The 11,725-nt window shown below is 39.8% G+C and overlaps 1 protein-coding gene across 2 annotated transcripts; it reads left to right on the top strand.

Annotated features, from left to right (window-relative positions):
- The first annotated feature begins 224 nt into the window (after window positions 1-224).
- Window positions 225-9,848, top strand: LOC128893228 (LIM domain kinase 1-like). Of its 2 annotated transcripts, XM_054154052.1 has the most exons (8): window positions 225-365; window positions 1,079-1,193; window positions 1,293-1,733; window positions 2,111-2,203; window positions 2,873-3,005; window positions 3,094-3,326; window positions 3,408-3,636; window positions 3,813-9,848. In XM_054154052.1, the coding sequence occupies exons 1-8, from the start codon at window positions 269-271 to the stop codon at window positions 6,081-6,083; spliced, it is 3,612 nt and encodes a 1,203-aa protein (XP_054010027.1). In that variant the 5' UTR covers window positions 225-268; the 3' UTR covers window positions 6,084-9,848. The 2 variants fall into 2 exon arrangements, with proteins under 2 accessions (XP_054010027.1, XP_054010028.1); XM_054154053.1 differs by lacking the exon at window positions 2,111-2,203.
- The last annotated feature ends 1,877 nt before the right edge of the window (window positions 9,849-11,725 follow it).

Here is an 11,725-nt window from a genome sequence, read left to right as displayed (position 1 = left end):
TCAAACAAGTGAAAGATATTGAACGCGTTGCACTTTATACGTGAATATTTGGACACCCTGTAGCTCAAATTGATTTATACTAATACAATTTAAGTATCATAGTATAGGGAATAACTTCCTAAAATTTCATTAAAATATTTTCAAGAGAACCAAAGTTACAGATTTTTGGTCGCCGAGAGCCGTTTTGTCCCACTGTGGTAATTTTTTGTGGAACTATTCAAACAAAATTCAAATTTCCCGCAGTTGCGTTCAGCGCACCGCAGCGACAATGGATTTCGAGTCTGGTCGCTCTATACTCAGTGGCCGAGACGCGGAGTGGGAGTGTGTCAGCCTAGATGCTGTGATGGATGAAGTTTCGTCAAAGGGTACGTCTTTTTCGACAAAGTTCAACGTTATTTTCCAATGAGTAAACTGAATTCACGATGTAGAACGTGTAACGTTTCAAGGGTCGCGTAAGACAGAACGATTGATCGACGATTTCGCGTGTACGGTTGACGGTCTGAAAATCGCGTGGGCGTCCTGCCTTCCAAGTCTCCTGGCCCACGCTCTTCTCCAGACTTTATTTACGCGTTCCTTTCATTTCAATTTCTCAGTTGTACAACGCGTATTTTTCAATTGTACAACGTTTTGGGAGACCATTGGCGATCCCAGCGATACGTTTCTTCAATTGACAAGCCTCGATCGCCTTAGAACCGTCCAATTTGTCGTCAGCTGGTTGATAACTGCTTTCTCCAACGCTTACCTAACGTCAACCGTGAATCACGTTTACTTCCTACTGCACGTCCCTGACGCGCTCCGTTTTTCACACGAACGCGACGTATTTGTTTTCCTAGCTGCTACCGATTCGACGTATTCGAAATTCAACGCTGTATTATGCGTCCAACGCACGTTGAACGTTCCGCGAATATCGTGAAAAAAAATACGTCTGTTCAGGCGTAGGTAAATAGACGTAACGAAAGGTGTCAGAGAAAAAACGTACACAAACCTAGAGTGGACGAATCAAGCAAAATTCTCTTTTGGGATTTCTTTTTTTAAATCTATAACTGTCAAATGGTATTTTGTGTTTCATGCACCTTAGAGCACAGAAGTGGGGACAGTGGAGGGACAATAACGTGTGCAGGTTGCCTCAATGCCATCGACGAGGACGAATTCATACAGGCACTAAACCAAGAATGGCATATCGATTGTTTCCGGTAAGTAAGAAACCTACTACAATACATCAATCCATGTAAACATAGTACAAAGATAATTTTTATGGAACACTCCTATAATGGATGAAATGTATCTTTCAGGTGCTCTGCATGCGATATCGGTCTCTCCTCGTGGTACTTTGAGAAAGATGGCTTACTTTTTTGTAAGGATGACTATTGGGCTGCTTATGGGGAAGCCTGCCAAGGCTGTGGCCATATCATCACGGGCCCTGTCATGCTGGCAGGCGATCACAAATTTCACCCAGAATGTTTTGCCTGTAACTCTTGCGGAGCTTTCATCGGGGATGGGGAAAGTTATGCCCTAGTCGAGAGGTCCAAACTCTATTGCGGGTGTTGTTATAAAAGGCAGATGCAGCCAATCAACAGGACAGCTAATTATCCGTTCGCTAGAAAGCCGCATAGCATCAGATTGGTGGAAATACCGCCGAACCCTTCCGATCCCGAGAAACAAAGAGGAATCAAACTGACAATAGACTCGACTCCTAGTCCTCGAAATTGTGGTGCTTTGCTACGTATATCTGAGTATGTATATAAAATATATACAATATATTTATACATTCTTGTGCTATACTTTTTCTTTTTACATTTAGTTTTTTTTGTAAGAATTTGTTAAAAAGATTGATTGCTTCTGCAAATTTGCATTGGAAAAATTATACGAATCTCTGGAAAGCAAATTTCAGTTATTGAAAATAACACGTACAATAATAAAATGATCGATAGATTTTGAAACGGACGCGCGAAAATTTCCATTTTTCTTAAAGAAACCGACACTTTTGTACTTCGCCAAATTATATTTAATAAAGCTTTTCTAAAACATTTAACCGTGCATGAATAATTCTGTGGTTATGTAAGAACCGGTACACATACGCAGCCTCTAATAACTTTAAACTAAAACGCAGGTTAATGAGAAATGTTCGTGGAAAGATCAGTAAGCTGCTGGCCTCTGTGATGGAGGTCCTATTTAGGCTATGCTGCCACTTCTCTAATCATAGGTACAGCATAACAAATAAATAATATGCACTAGATATTGTGTTTCCCTGAATTAGATGTGTGTTCTTTAGTATTTGCTATTTAACTGCACGCAAATTATTTATCTTGTGCAAAATAGGTGTCCCATTGTGTAATATTATTTGTTCATTTAATAATATGTGCTGTGTAATTTTGTAAGCATGTAATATATTTAGGACAACGCGACAATTATTTAAGAATTATATTATTAATATACAATGCAACATAACATTTTTTCGTATAATCTTAAAAAGTATTCAAGAAATAGAAAATTCAATTTTCTTCCATCGTTATGCATCGTGTACTTGTACCATATTTCTTTAATTTTCTATAGAATTTACAATGCATCTAGGTTTTCAGTCATCCCGAATGGTTATTTATTTTTACCTTTATCCGGGTTTAATAAGCAAAGTCTTACGTATCGTGCTTTGTACGTGTTATGCCTCGTAATTTATGTGAGTTTAATAGTGTACGAAATATATAAGATTGCAAGCGCAACATTAGCTTATTTGGTTACTATTCTTCTTCTTATCACTACTGTACATACATGTAATATTTAATGCAACGTTAATTTAAATGCACGCAAAGGTTTGCATGTACTCTTGTGAATAATATTTACGAACGATGGAAATGTCACACGAAACGTATTACAGACTGAACATGTCCAGTGATCTCATATCTTTACACATTGGCGATCGAATACTTGAAGTGAACGGCACACCAGTCAAGGATCAGCCTATAGAGAATATTGAAAATCTTATACAATATTCGGATACAGTTCTGCAGGTAATTCTATACTCTATAAAACAATTTGTTTATGCACTATGTGAAATGATTGAATGCAATACAGAAACAAATGCAATCAATCTTTCAGTTGACCATCGAGCATGATCCCGATGCAGTGTCGCGACGACCAACGTATTCCTCGCCGTCCGCGGCGATGTTGACATCGATTGGGAGCCCAAGAACAAGCCCGGAAAACAAGGAACGATTGTTCAAACGTCGAGACGAAGGGTATATCAGTGGTACTCGAAGCAGACAATTGCGAAGAACGAGAGATCCTTTGCACAAAGAGCGTAGCAGTTCCATGTCGCGACTGCTTGACGGGTACATATTCAATCGAATTCTTTTTTAATAGCAAAGCTTGAATTTCTGTTTTACTACATGCTACTACTGTAATGCTTACAGATCTGCCCCGACAAATGCTACATGTGACCTGAGCAGGACTAGATCCTTTCGAGTTGAGCCAAAGAATCAAAGGATATTCCGTGCTAGTGATCTAGTGAAGGGTGAACTCCTGGGTACAGGATTCTTCGGGCAAGTGTTCAAAGTCACGCACAGGGATACCAACGAAGTCATGGTGCTAAAGGAGTTGTACAGAGTGGACGAAGAAGCCCAAAAGAATTTTTTGAAAGAGGTGAGTTATTGGTTCAACGTTATTCTAATACAGCTAGTTACGAATATTTAATTTAAGCAACGCGTCTTCTAATAAGTGTGGTGTAAACTAAATCCATATTTTATCTCACAATCGGACGAAAAGATTATCTCAGCGTGTATTCGGGCCTGTCATTTTCTTTTGCACTAATCTAACAGGTTGCCGTGTTACGTTCGTTACACCATAACAATGTCCTCCGATTCATCGGCGTTCTCTACAAAGATAAAAAGCTACACTTGGTCACCGAATACATATCAGGTGGAACTCTGAGAGCTCTGCTGCACAACACAAACGAGACCTTGCCATGGGAACAGCGAACGTCGTTCGCCAAAGATATCGCCGCTGGTATGGCTTATCTACATTCCATGAATATCATTCACCGTGATTTGAATTCGCACAACTGTCTGGTGCGGGAGGACAAGACCGTGGTAGTCGCTGATTTCGGTTTAGCTAGGATAATACAAAACGGCAATTCCCCCGACAGTCGTAAATACAACAAACATTCCGACGGGGAGCCGAGAACGTCGAAGAAGGAGCGAAAGAAACGCTACACCGTGGTAGGGAATCCATATTGGATGGCTCCTGAGATGATGAAGGGTAACAAGTACGACGAGAAAGTCGACATATTCAGCTTCGGTATCGTCCTCTGCGAGATTATAGGACGCGTCCAAGCCGATCCTGATTACTTACCAAGGTCCTCCGACTTTGGTTTGAACCAGAACGTCTTTAAAGAGAAATTTTGTGCCAATTGCCCGGAAATGTTCTATAGAATCGCTTTCCTCTGTTGTGACCTGAACCCAGATAAAAGGCCGCCCTTTGAGTTGATGCAGGTTTGGCTGGAGGGATTGGCGATGCACTTATCGGTGGGCGCTGACTTGCCACTGGATTTGGAGTTCGATATCAGAAATTACACGGGCCCTAGCACGAGCACCAGCGAGTCCACGACTCCAGAGACTCTCGCGCCCCAATTGAAGCCTATCAAGGAAGGCCAGGTGCATCAGGAAAAGAAAAGGTGCATCGGTTGCCAAGACAGCACGCTGGAGCGCGAAGAACCCGTGCAGAGCAACAATACGCTCCATGTGCCCGACGTGATTAGCCCCAGGGGAAGGTACACGAGACAAAACAGCAAAACGAACGAATCGCCTGGGAGCACAGGTCGATACTCAAGACAGAACTCGAGGTCCAAAGAAGTTACGATTGAGAAACCAGACATTGTAATTTCTCCAGAGGCCGCGTACACTGGGTGCTTTGCGAGGCAAACTGTGAGATCCAGTAACAGCGATAAACAGGAACCTTGCGTCAGGCAAAACGATCAGGTGGATAGTAGCTTGAAACGAATACCCATCATCGAGAAAATACGGTACGTAGGTAGAGCAAGTCCGTGCTCTCTATTGGACACTCCTGAATACGTTAAAGATAACAAGTGCTCGTACAAGGTGAATAACAGTTTGAATGCCAAGTCGGGGGAGAAGTTAAACGACCACTCCCTGGTTGGCTACTCGAGAACGAAGCTGGAGAACAAGTTCAAGATGTCGGACGCGAAATCCGTTGGTTCCTACTTGAAGCAAATTGGAAAATCCGTCAATGCGGTGGAGAAGGAAAACAAGGTCGACGGTCAGAACGACAGCGAGACCAGGAAAACAAGCGGCGACGCCTCCAAGACTTCGACGGGTTCTTATCTGAGAAGGACGAAGATTTCTCCCACAAAAGAGACGCCAAAGAATGCGTTTTCTGCGCAGAAAAAAAGTCAATCCGAAGCTGACACTTCGTTGCAATCAAAAGTAACCGTAAGCCCCGGAGAAATCGACGAACTTACGAACGACAGGGTATCCAGGCAGGAAAGTAACGTCTCCGACATTGGTAGTATTTTATCCCGACAAGGGAGTCTTACTGTATTAGATTGCACCGCGAAAAACAAGGACACGTACAAAGACTATTCGCCTTACAACACCTTGAGGAAGGAGGACCTCCGTAGAGACAACAGTTTTCGCAAGAACGCCGAACTTCGCTACACGGACAGCCTGTATTCGAACTCGAGCCTTTCCAAAAACGAAGATTTCCTTATTTATGATGCGCAAAATGAAGCTCACGTCGATAACAAGAAAGACTGCACCGCGTCCATCCAAGATTGCACGAAGCTGGAGTCCAACGACTCACAGAAGCCTGTAATCGACACAAAGTCAATGTACGATAACAAGTTGCCTAATTCATTGACGGAGTACAGCGGATGTTACAAGAACGTGGATCTATGCAGGCAGGATAGCTTCGGTACCGATAGCGCAGTGGGTACCATGAAGAGTGACTTTTTCGCGGACTTGGACTTCGTTCAATTAAGAGACGGTAGGCATACGCCTGATCTGTGCCATACTCCTGAACGATGTTGCACGCCTAATCGCGCGACCTCGCCGGTTGAGAGCACAGCTTTGTGAGATTTCCACGTCGACGGAGCATCGGATTAACGTACTGCGTTCTTAACAGCGTTGGGCAGACTTTAATCAAAGTAATTGACGATTACGATTGCAGTGGGTAATCGTCAGTTGTCGTACACGATTGACAAACGAATCAGAAGTAACCGTAAGTGACTTTTTGTTATTATTATTGAGTAGTTTGCCTATTAGTATTGTCCTATTAATATCGCAATCACTTATGACGAATAAATATTCAATTCGATCAATTCGATTTCAATTTTAACTTCGTTATTTGATTAAAATCAATCGTGATTATTCGTGGCATTTAACTGATTTATCGTTTATTCTAATCGTTATTCGCGATTACTTCTGACGATCGAATTTTCAATCGTGTGGCTTAATCGATCAATTAATCAAATAAAGCTAGTCGACTGGTGTCCAGCTCTGGATCATAACGAAAACAATCTCACCGTACTAATTTGATCTCTGTCTGTAACTTCTAAGATCTGTCAATTTAACTCTCGTATATCTAGTTTCTTTTATCTTTTAACTTTTCTAACAAAGAAACCGTACGAGCACCACGTTGTGCGCTAGTTTCTCCTTGGAACGTGTTGCTAGTATTGCGTGGTAAACGCGTAGAAAAAGTATTAACAATTTGACGTCCAGTATTAATGAATCTCATTGCTATCGGTTCTCGTGGTTCTCAAAGTGTTTTGGATACTACGTGTCAGCGGTGCGTTCGCATTCCTGCAATATATCTTGCCTCGTGGTTTTTTCTAAGCGGGAGTACGAGTAATTATAAGACTAACGAAAGCATTCCATCCAGAATTAGGTCTGATTGCACTCAGAAACGATTAAATTAACGCGTGCTTTTGGGAAATGGAGCGGTGACACCGCGCCTATATCGAAGTTGAACGATTTAACGTTCTCTGGGATGCTGTGGGGTCCGTTCGGTGCACCTCCATTTTTTTCTTCTCATTTTTGGGAAGTACGGGATTATATTTCGAAGTTGTAAACATTATGTAGTCAGTTTGTAGAATAGCGTGTAAAAAAAAAAAAATGATATCTTTTATCGGATATATATGTACATCGTACTGTAAAATATTATCCACATATACGATGGTGGTGTGCATGTACAGGATTATCGACATGTATAAATTTCAGATACATCAATTATATCTTTGTTACGCTGTCTCGAAGACGGAACTTTGCCAATTTGATATTAATCTTCGTTTTAACGTTCACGATATCGTGAGTTCACTCGCATCTGTTACTTTCTTTCGATATGTAAATTGCAAAACGAAATCTGCACCGTGTTTTTATTTATATTCATCGGTAAACGATGCGCGCACTTAATCTAGCAAAGATATAAATGATGACAAAATAGTATGATGTGTATAATATGAAGAATGTACATATAGTTTTGTATATATATTCCAACATACGTCATGTTCAAAACACTGTTTACAAAACAATATATTTAACAGTAAAAAGCTTTATATTGATAATGTAGAGATGAAAGTTCTTTTGATACTATTAAAAAGTTGTATTTCTATTCTATTACATTCTAATTGTAAGTAAAACGTTCCCTAATTTCATCAGAGTAGAATGATTAAACGGAGTATTGCATTTGAACAATACTTTACGATGGATTTATGATTTTGCTCCAAAGACAAGGAAAACACGACAAATTTTTCTCTATTATACAATTCATTGATAACTGTTTGCAATCTATACTGCCTGCGTTAGAACAAACAAAAAAAAAAATTGGTTTGCTTTGTTGCCTATGTTTTTTTGGTATTAATGTCTTTCTTTGTAATTTTGAATTCGTACCGTTAGGAACTTCGGAATTCTTTTCCATTATACGAACGAATTTTATTAATGTCCACGTTATTGTTATTAAAATCATTTGAGTTCATTACACCAAATAAATGTTTATTATCTGTGATAAAAAGTGTTTTGAAGCTGTCTATAATCGAAAACATTTGTGGAGTAAATTTAATGAACTGTTACTATGAGAGGAACACCGATTTCTTACTGTTCAGTGTGTATGGAGAAAAACAATTACTTGCAGTACTAAAAAAACGAATGTACTAAGAGAAGGAGGGTGAACAAAATTCCTAATGTTATTTGAGAAGACAATATGTGCAATAAACCATTTTGCAAATAACATTTGTAGTCCAGAAACAAATAATCATGGCTTAAAAAATGGACGTGTGTGGAAAACGTTTTGATCGAATCGAAGTCATATAAAAACCCTTCGAACTTCATAGTTGAAAGACAAATGTGTACCGTAAACTCTCGAAACATTCTCATCTGAGCGAAACATTATTAATGTACTTTTTCCATAGTTTCATCTGAAGACAAAGTAATTGTGCAATATCATTTCATAAATGCAATATTGATAAGTGGTCGTTTATTATAAAATTACAATTTGGACTTTAATTAAAAAAATGGTGATTTCTATGTACTCTGGGGAATCCCTAAAGGTTTCCTTTGTTGATTCCGAGCATTGGTTTGTACTACTTGTGTCAGAACGTTGAATGTTTCGAGCTTACGAAAAAATTTCCACCGCGCATGCCATATATACACACGCATTTAATGAATCTGCGTAACGAATAACGAATAACCGATCGAATAGCGTATGAATAAGCGTACATATAACGCGGCAAAGGCGAGAACTCGTTTGTAAAACGTTTTCAGCGAACAGTATTAGACTCGTTATCGTTGCTTACTCATGAATAACGTAGTACACAAGTAGGAAACTTTATAGACACGCGACGGGCACAAAAACGAACTCTGTAAACTTCTGTAAAGAGAAGAAAAGAAAAAGACCTCCGGAATATGACGGTAGACACATTATTTTTATAGTCTCTGTAAATTGTCACGCTCCTTCTGTTCCGACATATCGGAACATAGGGAGCGTCCCAACTTGTCTTAACCGTTTGCAAATTATTTTTCTTCACTCAGACGATAGGGGAGTTGGGGGGTTTGAGGGGGGGGGGGGGGTTGAGAAACGGAACTAACGCAATCAAAGCATGCGACATATTTAGCGTAACACTTTGTTGAAAACGGTGAACAGAACAGAAATTTTGTGAAGATGTTCGACAGAGGATTCGGCACTGAACGATTGAACTTCATTCATATTTTTTACGAGAAAAGGTTCTTCAGTGGGAAATTAGTAATAATGAACAGCTCGAGTGGAAAAGTAAGAATACAAGTCGACGTGATAAACTAATAATTGATAATAATAAATTTTACGGCCTGAATAATCAACGAAGACTTGTGTTACTAATTATATACTATGTTTATTATGGGGATAATATAAGAAAATCAGTTTAATAAATATACGTTTTATATGCGATGTACTTAAATTGCGATCTAGTTTGTTTATATGTAATTTAATTGACTACTAAAGTATTACCAAATGTCACTCTAACATTCGTACATTTCCCATTGAGAATCTGTTTCTTAGATATCGAATGGAGACTGGGTTGACCGCACGTTGTTCTTTGCACGGCACAGTTGTTGAGGAACTAACGTAAAATAATTTTTTACATGACAAAGAAGAAATCTTCCCGACGTTTGCTCAAAATTACTGCAGAAATTGTAAACGATAGATCGTATTCTTTATTTTTCGTTGTGTGCTTCAGCACTTGTTACACTGGCTACGTTTCCGAATCGTTTTTCGTGCTAAAATTTATGCGACTAGGGAACAATCATTTCTGTTTAACATTCTAGTAATACAGAGAAAAAAATGTGAAAAATAAATGGTTGGAGTATGAACAGCATTCTTTTTAGTTTAACCTTCGTATTAATGATATATTTTCTATGATAACATGGTTAAATTATTATTTGATTATGATATTTAATAAAAAATTGTAGTAATTTATATAATTACAGTTGCATTTAGTTTATCAAGTATTATTTCAATTAACATACAACCGAACTGATAAAAAAGCTACACGGGGTTGCCGCATATTAGGGGCACGTCTGCGCATACGAGATGACAACTGGATCGACAAACCAGACAGTATGTATTCCCGCATACTGGGGGTATCCCTGCGCCTATAAGAGAGCAACCGAACCGACAGACCCGTTAGCCTAGGTTGCCTTATGAAAGGGGTCCTTGTGCGCCTACGAGATGACAACCGAAGCGACGAGCAGGCTAGTATCGGTTCCTGCATACAAGGGGCACCTTTGCGCCTACGAGATGACAACGAATGTGACAAGCAGGCTAGTATTGGTTGCTGCATACCAGGGGCACTTCTGCGCCTACGTAGAATTTCATACGTACCGAAAATGTGCCACTTGAATTAGGTAACCTACACTTACAGATATGTCGGGCCGGTTGCATCCTCGTAGGCGCAAACGTGCCACCTCTTCGCATATCATTTTCTCCTGATACCAAAATATAAAATTTCCTCAGAATTTCGATACGTACCTGGTTTTCCTCGTGCCACCTCTTCGCGTATCATTTTCTCCTGATACCAAAATATAAAATTTCCTCAGAATTTCGATACGTACCTGGTTTTCCTCGTGCCACCTCTTCGCGTATCATTTTCTCCTGATACCAAAATATAAAACTTCCTCAGAATTTCGATACGTACCTGGTATTCCTCGTGCCACCTCTTCGCATATCATATTCTCCTGATACCAAAATATAAAATTTCCTCAGAATTTCGATACGTACCTGGTTGTCCCCGTGCCACCACTTCGCATATCATGTGCTCCTGATACCAGGAGTAAAAATCCGACATTTTCCATCACAATTTTGAAAGGAGCAATTTGCAACATTGTTGAAGTCTTGAGAGGAGCGATTTGCTACATTGTTGAGTTTGCAACATTGTTGAAGTCTTGAGAGAAGCGATTTGCAACATTGTTGGCTTTGCAACATTGTTGAAGTCTTGAGAGAAGCGATTTGCAACATTGTTGGCTTTGCAACATTGTTGAAGTCTTGAGGGGAGCGATTTGCAACATTGTTGACTTTGCAAAATTGTTAAAGTCTTGAGGGGAGCGATTTGCAACATTGTTGACTTTGCAAAATTGGTCAGAATTCCGAAATGTACCGAAAATTAGCCCCTTGAAATAGGCAACCTATATTTACAGGTAGATCGGGCCGGTTGCCTGCTCGTAGGCGCAAACGTGCCACCTCTTCGCAATACATGTGCTCCTGATATCAAAAGGTAAAATCCGGCCAGAAGAAGAATTTTACATTTTGGTATCAGGGGAATATGATACGCGAATAGGTGGCACGAGGCGTACATGGTACGGATCGAAAATCTGTCCAAATTTTACATTCTGGTATCAGGAGTACATGACAGGCGAAGAAGTGGCGTGAGGATACTTTGATACGTATGAAATTCTGGCCCGAATTTTACTCCTGGTATCACGATAAGCGATAGGCGAAGAGGTGGCTCGGGGAATCGTCGATACGTACAGTAATTACATACAATAATATATAGGTGACGAAACTAGTATGTTTAAACAGTTTTAACTGCAACTGGAGGCTCTTTAAGGTGAGGTTTGTTATTAAAATTATTCTATAGTAATTACAAGTTCACTATTAGACGTAATAAATTAGATCTTGCGAATTTATACTTTATTTCGTAAGCACGCCTTGGTGGCGCTATCTCTAGGGAAACGGGTGAAACTACTCGCCG

The sequence above is a fragment of the Hylaeus anthracinus genome, unplaced genomic scaffold (assembly GCF_026225885.1).
Source record: "Hylaeus anthracinus isolate JK02 unplaced genomic scaffold, UHH_iyHylAnth1.0_haploid 27280, whole genome shotgun sequence".
Lineage (NCBI taxonomy): Eukaryota > Metazoa > Arthropoda > Insecta > Hymenoptera > Colletidae > Hylaeus > Hylaeus anthracinus.
This window is presented reverse-complemented; position numbering and strand designations above follow the sequence as displayed.

Excerpts from the sequence above, each read along its gene's own strand:
- LOC128893228 (XM_054154052.1), top strand. The coding sequence starts at position 269 with ATGGATTTCGAGTCTGGTCGCTCTATACTCAGTGGCCGAGACGCGGAG. Across the intron at positions 366-1,078 it reads GGATGAAGTTTCGTCAAAGG|AGCACAGAAGTGGGGACAGT; the intron begins GTACGTCTTTTT and ends CATGCACCTTAG. Across the intron at positions 3,327-3,407 it reads ATGTCGCGACTGCTTGACGG|ATCTGCCCCGACAAATGCTA; the intron begins GTACATATTCAA and ends TAATGCTTACAG.